General features: G+C 51.1%; 5 protein-coding genes across 5 annotated transcripts; 3 read left to right on the top strand and 2 right to left on the bottom strand.

The window, feature by feature from the left end:
* Positions 1-3,244: 3,244 nt before the first annotated feature.
* On the top strand, positions 3,245-4,561 carry N0V96_006124 (uncharacterized protein; the record flags this gene model as incomplete). Its single annotated transcript, XM_053193999.2, has 2 exons — positions 3,245-3,271; positions 3,323-4,561. The coding sequence occupies 2 exons, from the start codon at positions 3,245-3,247 to the stop codon at positions 4,559-4,561; spliced, it is 1,266 nt and encodes a 421-aa protein (XP_053048575.2).
* A 547-nt stretch (positions 4,562-5,108) lies between these two features.
* Positions 5,109-5,930, bottom strand: N0V96_006123 (uncharacterized protein; the record flags this gene model as incomplete). The annotated part of the gene is made up of 2 exons (XM_065757593.1): positions 5,109-5,716; positions 5,924-5,930. The coding sequence occupies 2 exons, from the start codon at positions 5,928-5,930 to the stop codon at positions 5,109-5,111; spliced, it is 615 nt and encodes a 204-aa protein (XP_065613936.1).
* A 1,781-nt stretch (positions 5,931-7,711) lies between these two features.
* N0V96_006122 (uncharacterized protein) lies at positions 7,712-8,671 on the top strand (the record flags this gene model as incomplete). The annotated part of the gene is made up of 1 exon (XM_065757592.1): positions 7,712-8,671. One exon carries the CDS (start codon positions 7,712-7,714, stop codon positions 8,669-8,671), a length of 960 nt encoding a protein of 319 aa, XP_065613935.1.
* Positions 8,672-13,452: 4,781 nt separating this feature from the next.
* Positions 13,453-15,624, top strand: N0V96_006121 (uncharacterized protein; the record flags this gene model as incomplete). The annotated part of the gene is made up of 2 exons (XM_065757591.1): positions 13,453-13,457; positions 13,524-15,624. The coding sequence occupies 2 exons, from the start codon at positions 13,453-13,455 to the stop codon at positions 15,622-15,624; spliced, it is 2,106 nt and encodes a 701-aa protein (XP_065613934.1).
* Positions 15,625-16,121: 497 nt separating this feature from the next.
* Positions 16,122-16,777, bottom strand: N0V96_006120 (uncharacterized protein; the record flags this gene model as incomplete). Its single annotated transcript, XM_065757590.1, is given in 2 exon segments — positions 16,122-16,759; positions 16,774-16,777. 2 exon segments carry the CDS (start codon positions 16,775-16,777, stop codon positions 16,122-16,124), a joined length of 642 nt encoding a protein of 213 aa, XP_065613933.1.
* Between the last annotated feature and the right edge of the window lie 679 nt (positions 16,778-17,456).

Raw genomic sequence — 17,456 nt, 5'->3', positions numbered from 1 at the left:
GTTACCAAAACTACACAATCTGGTTGTTGGTATGCCTTGTTAGAGTGCGGTTCCTTACAGTCACAGCGTTGCTGCCAAGAAGCACTCCGAACTCCACTGCATCACCGCCAGTGGTAGCGGCCAGTTCATCGTCGGCCTGCCTGTAAGCTCGCCCTTCAAATGATCAGATAGAAGTTGGGCGCAATGGAACTGACAGAACGAAAGAACAATGACGTGACCAGAAAGACTTGCACCGGCTTCTGCTCAGACTGTGTCCTCTCAAACAGTGGAACCACCATCACTTACAAGTCTCCCGGCAAGCTAATGGAGGGCGGCGACTTCTCCGACGCCTGCATCAAGAACGGTGGCTCTGGAAGCGAGTAAGGCGTCGCAGCTTACATATGAAGCGGTACTTGTGGGCGGTTGTTAGAAATAGGCTTCCACCAATCATTCATTACATCCGACATGATGTCCAAGCTGTCAAGTTACAAGTAGACCCGATTCCAAAATCAGATTAGAAAGATAAAACATTTATGAGTAACTTGGTCGATAAAAGCCTTGCATACCTGTTTTTGGTGCCTGTCAAAATCGTTGACCATTTTGTTCTTGCCATTTACAATCAATTCTGATATCTCGATGCCAAGTACATTCACTTATGCGTGTCGGAGATTTCCACATCTGTTATAACTGGTAATGAACAGACTGTGTTTCGCTGACCTCGTAGCTTAAGAAGAGATTCATTTGTTTTACGGTTCGATGCTTTTCGCGGAACTTTTGAGAAAATAGCTTTGATTCGGAGGTTGTGATGGCGAACTGAGGAGAGAATTTTGGTTCATATTATTAAGAATCACTACTATAACTACCGCAGGCCACTATGTCATCCTGACTTCTGACAACAATTGAGATTAGAGATACGTTATCTATGGTATAAGGTATTCCCGCCCAACGCCTTGTTGATGCCGTAAAATCAATACTGGGGCAGAGGCCTTTTTGGCCAATTGGGTAGTTTTTTGCCGGTCTCGTCGCGGAAAACCGCACCAGGATGGACATCCAGTATGATGTAGTCGTCGCTGAGAATTTCAATATTCAACTCCCGGGCCCCGTCCCTCCTGTTCGTGGTGATCTTGTAGATTCCTGTAGTTTGAGGGCCCTCGAATGATTCGAAATCCAGTCGGATATCATTATCAGGGTTTTTTGCACAATCTATGGCTAAACCCCCTGATAAGACCCTGTCAAACTTCAGTTCCGTCGTTCCCCTGAGCGATGTGTGTTTCATGGCGCGGAAGGAGTTCATGTCGGAAAAGGAAATCATCCTGGACACTCGAATGCCATCTGGATCCAAGGGAGCTGTGTAGTCCTCGGACACTAAGTCGAACTTAGACAAAATATTACGGCTCATGTAGAAAAGAGGTTTTCCCTCGTCTCTCGCTCCGTTCCGTAGCAGAGTGTCGATGGCCGACTTGACTTTCTTGACTTGGTCGTTCTTTTGTCGGTTCAAGCGTTCCCTCCTCATCTTCTTTCCAATCTTGTAGTGTTTGCTGGTCTCAGGCAGCCGTTCGCGCTTATACATCGCCCGTTTATATTTCGCTTCTCGAAAAAGCCTTTCCTCTTCATCATCGCCTATGTATTCTCGCCAGATAGGCATCTCACACTCGCAATCAGAGCCATCTTCTTCATAGGTACACTTCCTCTTTGATGGCTCAATGTCAGAAAGATTTTCTTTAAAGGCTCTGCGATTATGATCGGCGGACGACCAAGACAACCATTCCATGTGGCGGAAGAACCATTCGGGACGATTCTTGGGGTTGTATTGTGGCCGTGTGTATTCCGTTGAAGATGGACCCTTGTGCTTTCTTTGTTGTCGATTATGCTGTTGCTTTGATGTCTGCTCCTGCTTTTGCGCCGCCTGCCTCAATTGCTGTAGTTCCTGATGTACCTGGCGATACTCTTGCTCCTCCTCTGGCTGGTGGGCCTCCAGTCGTTTTGTCTTCTTTCGTCTCTGCCCTCTACCCATATTGTGAGTAAGTAGGTAATTGTCAAAACCAGAAAATATCAGATTGGAGTCAGAGTGTGTGCTAGGAGCGTTGAACTATAGCAGTGTGCAGAATGAACTGTAAGTTGCTGTATGTGAAGTCATAATCCTGTTGGACCTCTCCTCCAATTGCCTAGCAACTAAGAGCCTTAGAAAGGGGCTGAAAATTAAAAGTGGAACTATGAAATTGTATCATTTCAGCATCCCAGCGCATTCGGTCAAGACTGGACATTTGCCAGTCCTTCAGTTCTGTGAGTAAATTCAATCATTGTGCACATTGATGATGGTGAAAGAGCTATCTCATGCCCTATGCCCTGGTCGTGAAGGGACTTGACATTTCTCTTGTGCTAAGGTTGATAAGTTGCAACCGGCATGCCACAGCCCGTGCCGCGACTCATTGACCAGGCCGACCAGGTCCCCACAAGCTCTTCTTCTTACACCGACAGTATCCATAAGGCAACGTCAAGTTGCGATTTCATGTCTGGGTTGACTCAGTACTACATATCTCACTAAAGCCCCAGAGCTGCTTGAGCCTTTAGTGCAGATCAAGCTCATGAGAGGGTTAGTAGCTTGCTAGGCAGGTACAGAGTAGAAACCGGACAACCCGTGGTCTGTGAGACTGTGAGTCTCAGCTTTTTCTCTTCTCGAATCTCAGAGGTCCTATGCATTTCTCCTAGACACTTGAATATTTAAATCGTTCGCCGGTTTCGAACAAGGATCCAACTGGTTTCTCTACCGTAAGTACGGATACCGCTTTGCCAATGGTGAGCCCAGACGTCGAAGTAGGAATTTGGGGTTGACCAAGATGGTGTGGAGAAAGGTGGATTCAACTGCGGAGAGCTTGGGGAATGTGCCTACCTCGCACCGGGGATATGAAAGCCCGCATCCAAAAGAAGCCTATGGGAGTATAAACTCCCGACCAAGTGCAAATGTGGGTATGGTGAGATACATGCCACAGACCACGCAGAGGTACCTGTTCAAAGAGGTTACGGTTCGCGCCTTATGGCTTTAGAGCATCATGACACCAGTCTGCAAGAATTTAGCAGTCTCATGCTGTGCTGTAAATTTCATCCATCCGCAGAAGCAAACGATGTTTGAGGTGATCCTTTTCTAACCATAATGAGTCGAACGTGGTCGCTCCCCGAAGGTGCCTATCTCTTGCCACCTCATGACGAAACAACACAAAGCTAAAAGTTCCTAGTGCGCCAACATCGAACTGTTGATGATTGCTGGATGGCTATCCATGGCAAAGTCTACGATGTGCGTTTTTCTAGTCCTCACAAGTATGTCAAAACTCACCAGAGGCGGTAGATCACATCATTCCTCCCCAATCACCCGGGCGGTAAAGCCATCCTCCTGAAGAATGCAGGCAAAGATGCTAGCAAAGCGTTCGATGCCATCCATCCAGTTGAGATCTTGGAAGAGTATATAAAGCCTGGCCAAATGATGGGAACCTTTGAAGTCACAGCACCGGGAGCTGGGCTGCAATCGGATATGCCTTCTACGGACGTACTCGCGGACCCATCGCCATCACCAGATAAGTCAGATGACATACCACCAGTGTCTCAGATCCTGAGCATCGCTGAGATGGAGCACTATGCCTTGCGAAAGATGAGCCCAAAAGCCATCTCGTACTACGCCTCCGGAACAGATGACGAGGTCACCAAGATTGGGAATGGCACCATCTTCCGTTCCATCCTCCTACGACCACGAGTCTTTGTTGACTGCACACGGTGCTCCTTATCGACAAACCTCCTCGGAAATGCAGTCGGAATGCCAATCTACATTTCGCCCGCGGCCATGGCCAAGTTGGCGCACCCAATAGGCGAGGCAGGCATCGCAGCAGCGTGCTCAAAGTTTAAGGGCTTGCAGATCATTAGCAAGAATGCGTCAATGTCTCCCTCGGCAATTGTCCAGGCCGGCCCAGACGCGACTTATGCATGGCAGCTCTACGTCCTGAAGGATATCGAAGCAACTGAGAGGACGTTGGCGCAGATACGAGCCATTCCTCAAATCAAATTCATCGTGCTCACACTTGACGCGCCATTCCCCGGCAAGCGAGAAGCAGACGAGCGATTCAAGATGGTAGAGGTTGCGGGAGGCGCCCCGCCGGGGGTATGGGGCACGGAATCGGGCCTCACGTGGAAGAAGACACTCGCCTGGCTCACCAAACAGACGACTCTCCCGATTGTGCTGAAAGGCATCCAGACGCATGAGGATGCGTATGCGGCGATCCTGTTTCCCAGTGTGAAGGGCATCATCATTTCGAATCATGGTGGACGGGCTCTGGATACGACAATGACGCCTGTACAAGTGCTTCTGGAGATTCGGAAGTTCTGTCCGGAAGTATTTGACAGGATTGACGTTCTCATTGATGGAGGCATCGAAAGGGGTACAGACGTCGTCAAAGCTCTAGCTCTAGGAGCCAAGGGTGTCGGTATTGGGAGGGCGGCGCTGTACAGCTTAGCTGTTGGGGGGCAAGCGGGTGTAGAAAAGGCACTACAGAGTAAGTTCGATTTGGTCGCAAGAGGTTCCATGCGCGAATCGTGAGCTGAAGTGATTGGGTAGTTCTTGCAGATGAGACCGTCACCGCGATGAGGCTGCTTGGTGTGGAGCGTGTGGATCAACTTGGACCGAGACACGTAGGTTCTGAATTGCCAACCTTGATTCCATCGTCGTTGATGGCGACATAACTAACATCTTTGCTATTAGATCAACACGAATGGTTTACAAGCGCAGCTTTACGGGGGACCGTCCGGCCTCGAAGCGATAGATGCAAAGCTGAAGTCAAAGTTGTAAAGTTTGTGTCATAGAACATCAAGGGGCAAAGTCGAAGAAATTCGAGGCATGATTAAACAGACAAGGCCTCTATTAGTTGTTCCCATCTATTTCTCAATTCGTTCCAAAGAAGGTACTAAGAGACCCCACTCAAGCTAACCACCTTATTCGGTGCTAGCCGTGGTCAACAAAGCTGTCAAAAGGTGGGAAGCGCCTTGGGAAGCCGAAGCTAAGATGATCCCTCAGGTTTGCGTCCGTACACATTTTGCCTATTTCATGTCAGCATAGCGTTGACTAGACCCTAGAAGCCATGATAAACTCACAAGTATATCACCGTTTGGAGCTTAGGGTCCTTGAGAGCTTTGCGTGCTTCAGCGACGAAAACCCCCGCTGATATGCTATCCCAGTCCATCACTTGAGTCAGCAGAAACATGGAAAAGCCTTCAAGCGACTGGTCGTGAAACTCCAAGTTGCAAATGCCAATCTCCTTTAGCGTGGGGTCCTTGGGCCAACCTCCAATCGGTACAGGCCAGCTCTTCTCGACAACATCGACGAAACCGGCGTCCCTCATAGCGTCGGCGATTTTGTGGCCCCCTCGGGATTGATCCATGGACTTGCCGAGGCGGTTTGCAGCCTCGAAGAAGATCTTGCCCCACCTGCGGTAGACGTGGTCTTCCGGGAGACTGTCCCCATATGCCTGAGAGCGGAATTCAATATCAAAGTCCTTCATTTCAAAGTATCCGCCAGGCTTCAGGTGATCGTAGATTTGCTTGTAGAAAGCAGGCCAGTCGGAGATGCAGGCTTCCATGTGGCGGAGATGAATGAAATCGAAATCAGGAGTCCATGTCCACGGTTGTTCGACATCGTCGATTTGGAATTTGCAGTTGGGTGGCACCCACCCAGGCTGAATAGGTGAGATGTCGACTCCTGTCACCTCGGAAGACGGGAATTCGTCAGCGAAGTCACTATGTCCCCTGTCAGCTTTGCCCATCCAAGAGCGGAGTTCTGGGTGGAAAAGTTCAAAGGCCTACATTGCCCAGATTCCAGTACCGGTTCCTAAGTCGAGGACCTTCTGTTCTATGTGTTAGAAATATATCTGAAATGAAACTCTGAATGGAAGAGTTTCTTACCAACGGGCCATCACCAAGTGGTGAAAGAAAAAGCTTGTCTCCGAGGAGTAGAGTTTCCCAGTAATGCCTTACAACAGAGCTTGCATTAGCCAAATGAGCGTTTGGAGGCAGTTTCTTTTTACTCACGCGAGATCAAGCCCTTCGTTTTGCTGCTCATCGTTCGGGCCCCAGTAATCGGCCTTTTGCGTATAAGTACGACCATGGATCCTGCGGTATTCGGTGATACTCTCGGCAAGCGATGCAGTGGACTCGGTCGTAACGCTTTGCCAGTTTCTGTCAGTGTTGCCTCTCACTTGGAATTTTGAAGTCGCGCGCATACCTCTCTGTGTCTGCCAAAGAATCATGGTCATCATTGTCAGCTGCAACAATAGGCTTCTAGCTCTCCATGATGTATCAGTATGCTGTTACTCTTCCGCCATGCTAAGGGCAGGTTCCTCAAGAAACTGGAGTCACAAGCCCTGTTATAGTAGGCGGATTTCGCGCAGAAGTTCTCACAGGTTCGTTCGCCACTATCGAAGGCTCAATCGCGGCTACAGCCGGTGAGGCCGTGGGAGCAGTCGCTGGAGCCGCGCTGGGCTGAGTTGAGGCGTCCATCATATGCTCAATCACGCCCGCTTCGCATCGAGCAGAGTACGTGGAGAATATGACCGTCGGAAGGACTCCGATGTCAAGGGCCAGAAGATCAGTACTTTGAAATAATCTATCATCATGACGGGAAGAGGCGATTTTACCCCTCCTTTCACCGGAGGAAACTACCCGTTGTTGGTTGATGTGTCTTGGCGAAATCCTCATCGCGAATGGAGATAACCCACCATACCCTTGGGGCGATCATCAACCAACAAACCAGCGCCCTTCACAGCACTGTGCTTGAGAACTCGTCGCTAATCCCGATCCAGGGGTCTTCACCGGTCCCCCTACCCCAAGTAAGCACATCGAACGGTCGGTGCCGCTGTCGTTTGCGTAGAGATTACACGGTGAGCCAGCGTTTCCCGAATAATTCGAGGGATGGTTGCGACGTTTTTGGCTCAACAGCTGATCTGCCTAGGAATACGAGATCTTGGACGTAGGATGAAGAACACCATCAAATTGATTTCAGCGCGTCAATCAATACAGGCCGTTGCCGTTGAAGATCAGAAATTAATTAAGCGGTACCTTTGAAGCGCATAACCACGCACGCCTGGCATTCAGCTCTCAAGTCGGCTCTCGGTTAAAAATTGATCTTAGGACAAACAAGTTGAAGATGAACTCTTTCACGGTCTTAAATACAGGTCAGCGGAGTCAGTGTTGTAATCCCGTTATTTTTTCGACGGGTATTCATGAACCCGATTTCACTTCCAACATTATTCATACCCATGGTGGAGTAATGAGCCGTTTGTCATTCCGAGAAGTTCAGAGGCAAGACGCGGCCGAAATAGAAAAGCACTTCGAATATCAGAAAAATGCGATAAACTGAGGGGTGAGACTCGGATTTAAGAACCAGCATCGGTAACGTGTCAATGATTCCTCTCGCCAGAATTACTATAGATATTCACATACGAATAGACTCCAAAGCCTTCACATGACTCTGGCGGGGCATCTGGCCTTGTTCGGGAGGTGGACTAGGCGGCAGCCCACAACCCAATTCATGATAACTTCTAGGCAGCCATGGCCACTGATTCAGAAAATCAGCAAACATCTGTTTTCTGTGTCTCTATCACATCAGTCATCTCCCTCGGCCAACAGTCGAAAAGGCCATGAGCATCTTTGTATCTTGCCTCGCCCTCTTAGCATAACGCCAGTATCTCTCACCGCCATGTGTCACCACTGCTTCGACAACAAGCGTCGAGACAGCGCCCCTCCCAGCATGCGAGCAAAGGAAGTCACTCGCCGAAGAATAGAAGAAGCAGCTCGCCTGGAAAGAGAAATAGCCGAAGAGGAAGGAGAAGAAGAAGAGAAAAAAGAAGAAAAGAGGCGCTCACCAAGTAAGACGTATTTTCAGGCCGCGCCCAGTCACGACGGCGCTCCAACCTTTGCCTCGTATCAAATCCATGACGACACCCCTGAATCCGACTTAACCGCGCTCCGGGCTCTACGTCCAATTTTCGATTTCGTCGTGTACGACACCACGGAGACTGCTCGTCCCGCCCGCAGCGCTCAGCTTGCCCGCGCCCTGTTTGACCACACCAAAATGAAGCGGACAAAGATTCGTTACGGGGCGGATCGTATCGAGGTCGTCACGTTGCCTCTTCCAGAGTCCTTCTCCGTCGAGCAGCGCGTGGAGACCTGCATGCGACATTACGATGCCGAGTACCAGAGCCGTCTGCGCATCGCTGACAAGGCCGAGGCAGCCTCGTGGTTCCTCGCCGAGCGTATCATGGATCGGCAATTTGCGCGTAGGGCTTTCGTTATTGATAATATCAAGGAGGACGGGAACGGGGACGAGGACGAGTCCGCCGCGCTGGCCTCATGGGAGGAGTCGTTCAGCAATGTGGATCAGGAGCACGAGGCCGTGATGCAGCCTGACCTGAGCAGTGCCGGTAGCTTTATTGAGATGAATTGGCAACTACGCAAGGGGATATGGAACTTTTGGAACCGTGAAAATTGCGGCCCTGGAGATAGTATGTCTTCTTACCGATTCGGGTCCGAAGCTTTCGGAGGTAGATTTCAGGAGATGAGGGATGCTATTGAAGTGTTTTACAACCATTTCGTTCCAGATGGCATGCTCGATCGACGGTTGGATCAGGCTCGGGCGGCTCGAATCGTAGCCTTGTAATAATCGGACGTTGCCCGGAGAGTTTTTGCAAGGGAAATGAATAACAATAGATTAAATTCCAGGCAGCAGTCAATTCAAGCTCGCCATCGCCTTATTCAGCCTTTAGTACGCAATGAAATGGAAGTCGAGGCCCATATTAACTGTCCACATTGACGAAATCGGAAGCTCAAGGTGGACTGTCACTTCTTGTCTTTCATTTACTTTGACTAATATGTGTGACTGGCAACGGATGGATCCTATCCCAGTCATTCCATTGCTAATGATCCTTTTCGATTCGAAGAGTGATGAAAGACTGTTGATCGAATCTCACAGATCTCCTCATCACCCATGAATGCCTCTAGCACTTTGTTAGCCATCTAAACTCTAGTAAAGGTGCCCAGGATTGTGGTTTACTACTTTTCGGCGCATCTAGCGTTCGGCATCCAAGTGCCGCTTCACTAGCTTCATACTACTTGCCCTACTTAGATCAATGACACTTAGCGTCGTCCTCATGGAACACCCGTCAGTCGTGGACGTGGCCTAAGTTTAGCTTCAAAGTCCGGCGATCTGGGCGGTATCGAACGGTCGCAAAACGCCCGGTAGGAAATTCCGATATACGCTACCTATCCGGCATCGATACTTAGGTATGCCGAGGAGCTTTTGGGTGCTCTTGCTACACAATCGAAGACATTTAGTTCATTTTACCAGCCGAGGTTCGTGCATCTAGTCTCGGGGTTGAGAACTTGAGATGTTTTGTGGGCCGAAGCTGCTTGGATTGTGGACGATAATACGTAGAAGCCATTCACTCATGATGAAAGTCTTCAAAGAGTCAGAAGCAAGACATATACCCCAATTTTCATTCATTTTCTTACCTCACAATAGTTGATCTTGACTATAATGAGAAGCCGTTGATCTGCAAACAAGTGTTCCGATAATGTGATTAATGGTTCAGAGCTTGCGGCGATGCAATCGTCCATGGATGATGGAGCACCAGGCCCAGGCCCCCTTCCAGAGACATGCAGCCTACCCTCTCTGTGATGATGACCCCCTGAGACCGGATTGAATTCACTGCCAAAGCGTCAATAGGCTTTTTTTCTCTGGCAGAAAAATGCTTTCCAGAAATATAGAGCACTAAGACCCACCCCCTGCGAAAGTATCAACGGCCTCCAGCAACCCCTGGGCGATGACCGTTCGGCCGTATTGCTCTCCATGACACCGTTCTCGGTGAGTTGGCAGCATATATCTCGAAGACATCTAAAAGACTTCCGGATTACTCCAGAATTACGTTTTACTTTCGCTTGCATCACCCAGCTTAGTAGATTCAGGTCAGCCAGAGATTGAATAGCGCTCGAACGCCAGAACCAGGTGTCGCCTCCGTACGTTACCTGCCGGACATTCCGCATTGTTCATGAGCGATTCATACGCCTTCCATGATCGAATGATCACCAAGGGGTAAGTCAACATCAGCCCCTGTACAAATCGAGGAGTTTTGTGTGTAGGTCGATCATGCGAGCTTGCCTGAAAAGTCTTCTCTTACCTCCAATCCTGCTTCAAGGAAAATCAAGGCGCTTCAAGTAATGGTACGTTGCTAAAACCTGGAATGGTCATCAAGAACCAGCAGTTGGGGCCAAATCTACTCCTTGGGAAAAATAATCCTAGCACGCATCCCTCGTCCCCTTGTCTCGTTGGCGTCACTCCTGTTGATCCATTTTGAGTCTTGGCCGCGGACGAACAAGTTGATCACCATTCTACCCACAGTCAGAAGACTCCAGGGTCTGATTTGGGGCAAATGACGGACAGTCGATGATGATCCGACTGAGACACTAGAGTGTGATCGAGTCAAACTTGTCGATTGAATGCCATCTAGTTCACAGCCTTCGGCATCGCACGACAACTCCACATGCTGTAGGCTAGGCACCAGAATAAAGGCAAGGCGCAGCTCTTGGGTATCCAAAGTCCAACGAAGCAGGCGAACATGTGATGGAACAATTCAACTTTGGCTTCTCGATGGCAATCTTGCTGCACATGGTTCTCGGCGTCACCGTCTCCGCAAAGGTGAGTTACCTTAGCAAGAGACTACGGTGCCTGCCTCGGCCCCCGAATTACAATCCGACGGAGCCGAGAGTAACAGCTGGTTATTTTGCCCAGAAATATTTGCATTACTTAGGGGGTAAGGCAGCAATTCAGCTATACCTTTAGTCATTATCCATTAGAGGCTGTCCGTTCAAGTGTGTTTCGCAATGGATCGACCGACTACGATGAGAGTTTCTGTTAGCTGCCCCTATCTACAGAGGATCGCTTGGATTACCTTAGTGAGGGGTTGATAATGAACCTGCTAAGCAGTCCCAGGGCGCATGCGGCATCGTCTTCAGGGATCAAGACATGGTGGTATGCGATCCACCAGAAAATCCTCCCGTACGCCCTCTTGCCTGCCCATCTGCTCGGTGTGTCCGTGTAGTGGGCACAGATCAAGCCACATGGCTAGTTCCAAACTAACAAACTATCAAACTAACAACTGGACCTTAGGGTATTCTCCTTCGTACACCGCATTCTCATTCGCGTTCAAAAGGAGTAACCCGGTTTCTCATTGCACATTTCATTCATTTTATGACCGGCAGTCCATCCCCCCCCTAGCTTAATCTATGATGTGCTTCCTTGATGGCGGCGGGTCCTGCCGATAATTAATCTGCCTCGAGCGCCTCAACTTTGTACGGATAAGGCAGGGAGAAGCAATTGAAACAATGCGGGCGTTCCTTCGGTCTCCGCCTTGGATTCTTTGGGAAGCTTCTCGCTATTTGCTCCACGCCATGCATCCTTTGGCGTGTGGGCGTGGGCCGAGGCTGGATTGCCAGCGATGGAAGTAGACAACGTCACAAGGGGGTCGGCCAAGCATGCATCCCTTCGGCACGAGAGACAGCCTCACATCTCGGGCCTTTTGGAAAGAGATTAGAACTGGGTCGATCTGATTGCTCGCGGACCCTGCCCGGAAATAGTAGGCGCAATATGCAACACGAGGCACGTGGGTTCCCATGTCCTAGACTTCTAGGCACGCAGATGAGAATGGCTTGATGTAGGTTTAAAGCTGTCCGAGAAGACCTGTGTTCACTATTATAGGAATGGTGATAGAATGGGCAAAGGTCTGGAACTGTTGCGTATGAGGACTTCACTGTCATCCATTCCCCGGAGATTGGATACCTTGCAGGAATACTCATTCACGCTCTGGCCAGCAACGTTCTCGATGAATTCTTTTTTCAGATGTGCAATGAATCAGGCAGGTAATGAATCTACAGCGGATGTACGCATCGGGGAACCCGTAGTTCTTGCAACGTTGCGCTAGTACGGATACCACGGACCACGGATCGCAAAAGGTCATGGGCATGTCGTGATGGAAGGTGTCTAGCCCTACCCAAGGTAGGCAAGGTAGTGAAGTGACCATGGGGCTGAAACTAAAAAGGGGACATTTGACGGCACTTGACGGTGTAACTACGGAGAGAGATCGTATAAGCAAAGCTAGAATGTTTGTTGCCTAGAAAGAACCCTACCATGATAACTAACGTCCCCAGTGTTTCAATCAGGGGGGCTTGGGGTAGTGTGCAGTGGAGGAGAGATCTGGGGCGGGCCTAGGTTACCTTGGGTTCGCTTTGACGTGCTGGAGATCATCGGGCCGGGCTGGGAAGTGGAACAACTCTTGGGCCAATCTCTTAGTCGGCATCGTAGACAACACATGTAGCCAAGCCAAAGTCAAATGCTTGGTGCCTGGAAAACGTGCTCGAGGCATTACCAGTTGATGTTTGACGTTTAACGTTTTGGCTGCCCAGACTTATCAGAACGGGAAGGCGACAAGAACGACACTACCTTATTGTGGCTTTGTAAATAGGGTAAATTGCAACTTCATGGTTAGATCCATCATTGACTAGGTAGTTGCTCAGGCAGCCGAATTTCCAGGTTCTTTTGAGACTCGGGATGAAAGTGAATGAATGAAGGAAGGGAACCTGGGAAGTGTCAAAAATGGGCCATCTGGTCTAGGCCAAAGGGGCCAAAGGGGGCCGCAAGGTTCAAGGCCTAAAGGTGCCGCCGGGTCGGGTGAAAAAGTGGTCTTGACTCCTTCCCAAATAGAACCACCAGTATCACCCCTGTTCGTACTAAGGTAAAGGTAAGGTAGGTACTTAGTCTAAGTACTTGCCTTTGGTAAGTATTTTGTACTCCGTCCCGGGTCTTGATTAGTGCAGACAGAAACTCCAACTGGCAACTGCCAACTTAACCCCACACTCGGGTTGCTCCTCCCCCATGTTCATCACAGGCGCTCCTCGCACTTTCCCCGCGCCATTCTCTTTGACAACCTAACATCCTCCTCGGCCCTCCTCTTCCTCTCTCCTCCTCATCCTAAAACTCCTCCTCATGGGCAGTTCAACGTCACCCTTCCCGTCCTCTTCTTCAACCCACATATTTCTATTCCAGGCCCGCTCCTCCAAATCCCCGGCACTCCGCATATCCCTCCCCCCCCAATGTCTCCCGCTCAATTGGGTCTTTCTCCGTGCCGAGGGCCGTGTAAATGCCGACTACAACCACCACCACCACCACAACAACAGCCACGGGTCGGGCGACCATGTTCCACTCCTTTGACAGCCGCCGTAGCCCCGACGGTTCGGCCGTGAGCTCACCGACAACCTCACGCAAGGTCAACCGCTCATGTCAGGAATGCACCAGACGCAAAGTCAAGTGCGATGGTGGACATCCTTGTGCGAGTTGCCAGTACTACAAGGTTGCAGACTCATGCGAGTACAGGCAGCGTAGTAGACGACATGCTGTGAGCAGGAGGTATGCAGTAACCCTTGCCCCTCGTTAACTCCCCTGATGCTTTTCTTTCCTGCAGGATCACCAACGCTGACGTGTACCCTAGTACCCTCGAAAAGACCTCAGAGCAGCTCCGCGCCCAGTCTGGCATACTGCAGAAACTCTTTCCCGATGTTGACGTGAATGATTTGGTAGGCAAGAGTCGAGCAGAGTTGCTCGCCTTGTTGCCGCGAGAATCTCTCTTTGTTTTACGCTCCTCGGCTCCGCAAGCCAACCCTTCACCAGTTGGCGTTTCAGCAGCTGACGAGGATGACGATGATGACGGCCCCGATGATTCGGCGCAAAACTCTGAAAATGGAGATGCTGCAAATGAGAGACGATGGGACGAACCAGCCCAGCAGCCGGCGACCCTTGGCACCAGCGACGATATTAACGCCCTCAGTCTAGCAACAGACCAGCACCGCCGCTCCTATCTCGGCGTGACATCCATGAGCGCCGTTCTCAAGGCGATATTTCGTCTCTGTCCAGCTGCCAAAGAGTACACGGCTCAGAGAGCAAAGGCGTGGAACGATGTCCATTACCAGTCTCAGCTGCTTCCGCCACTATCTCTTGTTAGCCCCGGCGCGGGCATGAACCCTCTGCGGGAACAGCGCTGTATCGACTTTTATTTTGATCACATCCACCCAGTAACACCGATTCTCAATGAAGATGACTTTAGACGCAACCTTGCGTCAGGAACCCGTCTTGATGGCTCTTGGCTGGCCCTACTCAACATGGTCTACACCCTGGGCTCCATCGCCTCCGGCAGCGACTCCCTCCACGTTCAATACTATAAACAGGCCCGCGCTCACCTCGATCTCGATTCCTTGGGCTCTGGCAACATGGAGAGTCTCCAAGCTCTCTGCCTGCTCGGGGGCTACTACCTGCACTACCGAAACTCGCCCAACATGGCGTATGCTGTGCTCGGTGCCGCTCACCGAGTCGCGATAGCCTTAGGATTACATCGAGAACCCGCCCGCAGTCGTGCCGAGAACGTCGCAGAGCACGGTAATTACATCTCACGTGCGGAAACGCGTAGAAGAACCTGGTGGAGTCTTTTCTGCCTCGATACGTGGGCGAGCATGACCCTCGGCCGTCCTACGTGCGGCCGATGGGACAGCAGTACCATGGACACCCTCTTACCCACGCCACTGTTCCCCGACGACTACGTAGCAGCCTCCTTACGCGCAAGCTGTCTGTTCTGCCACATCTGTGACAGGATTCAGCATCGTTTTGCGCAACCCGCGCGCTTATCCGCCCGCGAGGCCATGGCTTTCGACCGCGAGCTAGTAGAGTGGCACGACTCTCTCCCCGACTACCTTAAAAACCCAGCAAACTCTCCGCCTCGGCTGACGGAAGCCCGCGAGTTCATGAGGAACCGCTACCTCAACGTCCGCCTCATACTTACCCGAAGCTTTTTACTCTACCTTGCCCACGACCATACCCTCAGGCGCGGCGCCACCTCCATCTCAGCAGTCACTGGGCCTTCCTCCGACGAGCTAGCCCTCGTCGATACCTGCCGCTCCGTCGCCATGGAGGCCATCGATGCCATTACACTTTACTGGACACCGAACCGCATCCATGTCTGGAACTCGGCTTGGTACCTTTTCCAAGCATGCATGGTTCCAATACTCTCCATTTCTATTGACGCACATTTGCGAAACAGTGCCCGCAAGCAACAGCAACAGCAACAGCAACAGGAACAATCACAGTACCCACCGCCACCATGTACAGTCCCTTCACAAGCATCACACCTAGGAATACTCCAGATGCCAACAGCAGCAACAATCAACTCCCCCGACAACAACATCTTCCTACCTTCTTGGTGCGCAAGCCTAACAAAGGCCCTCGAGCTCTTCACCGAAATGCGCACCTGGATGCGCGGCTCGGATCGCACCCCCGATATCGTCGGCGCCCTGTACGAAGCCGTCACCGCCGACCTCGAAGGCTCCGGCGCTGGCTCCGCCATCCGTACGCCCTCGACAGACAACAGTATAGACATGTCCATGTGGTGCGACGAGCAGCTGGCGGAGATGGACTGGAGTGCATTTCTGGGCGGCGGCGGCGGTGGTGGTGGTGGTGGTGGTGATGGCAGCGGCGGCGTCGACGGGGTGCATAACAACATGTTTGTTTTCTCGTAAATCACTTTGAAAGAAGTTCAGAGTGACTTACCGGCGCACAAATCCTTTGGAGGGTCTGGATCATGGGATACCGTCCCTTATTTAGTAGATTTAGAGAAAAGGGGAGGGCTGCTGCAATGCCATCTCAAATCTAGGAGGTCATTTAGGTACTTTCCCGCATATAAATGATATCATTATTTTATTCAACTACCTGATAAGCGGGTTTCTCATTACACTTGACATTAAGAATCAAACGAAGTGTGGTAAGAATGAGACATGGTATCATATTGTTCTTATCAAACGGCCAAGAAAGCAGACGTGATTCGTGACATTGCCGAAAGTACTCCAACAAGATCTATGTCCCGGCCAAAGGCCCTTCTTCCGCGCCCTTTGCTCTCCTTCCGTGATCCCTAAGATATCCCTGGGTATAGTCCCCTAAAACTCCTCAATAACACGTACAAATCGCTCTTGCGACTCGAACACTCTCTTACTCGCTGAAAACGCCAACTTCGACGCGCTCACTCACTACCGCCCTGCTTCCCCTCGAACTGGGATACTCTTCTATGCTGCACTCTACTAGATCTAGCCAACGCACGCTGCCGCGCCTTATCTTCCTTTCGAAGTCGGATGGCAGCGCGGACGTCGACCTTCTCGTCCTTTTCCTCCTCAATGCTCTGGTACATGGTCCCCAACGCCGAGATCCTCCGCGTGCCCCGGCGCCCGAGAGCCAGGTCCGATCGCATGGGAATATCATAGAGACCATCGTCCTCGTCCTCAACATAACCACCGTCGTCGTCATCAAAGGCAGAAATTGGTGCTTCAATCCTCGGGTCTAGAGAGAACCTTCTATGTAAACGACCGCCGAGATTACTGAGGGAATTCCTGTGGCCAAACCGCTCCGGCGACGTGGCATCGGGGTCCGGAATGTTGGACAAGCTATCAAAGAGGCCCGGCAACTGCAGACCACCTTCGCCGTACCCTTCATCGCTGAAGAGGAGTCCTTCTTCTTGGCCGCCGCTGTGTGCTGAACCACGCTTTCGCGTGGTGATGAATGAGTCGGCGTCAATGTCGTCGTCTGACGACAAGTAGTCGTCAATATTGAACGCGTCTCCGGGCTTTGCTGGGGTAGTCGGCGAAGGCAAGGCACTCTCCAGTGCTGTGCAGAACGACACATGATCTCCTGTGCCGCTGTGCAAGGAGCTGCAGCTGTCATTTAGAAAGGATGACATAGTAGCTAGATCGACCGTCGTCGTTGTCGTGTGTCGAGAGTGAGGTCGTTGAAAGGAGCTGGTGCTCGACATCGTGGGAGTCGCTGATGAAATCGACCAGTGCCGGAGACTACTCGTCCGCATCGGTACGTGTTCGTAGATCTCGTCCAGCTTGCCCTTTCCAAATGGTGCTCCGTTGCTCCTGGATCGTAAATAAGAATCATCCTGGGCTTCACGCCACGAGTGGCCACTTCTCATCACATCTGTCAAACGAGTCTTGTTAGCAGGAGATCTTCCGGGAGTAAACAACAGAAGACGGTAGAGAATCGACGGTAAGAACTAACGAGGTGAAGGCGCCGGTGAGGACACATCCGCAGAATCAACAAAGCTCTCAACCTCAACTCGGCCGACCCATCCTCTTGTGCCGGACCCTCCGTCGGGCTTCGCATTCCGCGGCCACTCGGTAGGACGGGTAGATGCTGCAGCACCGCCTATCGCGGAAAGGGTGTGCCGTTTGGATGGTGACTTCTGGGTTGGGGAGGAGAATGTGGGACTGGCTACTGACCCTCCGCGGGATGGCGGCCTCACCGCTTGGTATGATTCGGTATGGACAAGACCTGACGAAGTCTTTGGCCGTTGCTGGAC

This window comes from Colletotrichum fioriniae (genome assembly GCF_027942845.1).
Source record: "Colletotrichum fioriniae strain IMI 355084 chromosome Unknown scaffold_6, whole genome shotgun sequence".
NCBI lineage: Eukaryota > Fungi > Ascomycota > Sordariomycetes > Glomerellales > Glomerellaceae > Colletotrichum > Colletotrichum fioriniae.
The sequence above is the reverse complement of the archived record's forward strand: the minus strand, read 5'-3'. Positions and strand labels throughout refer to the sequence as shown.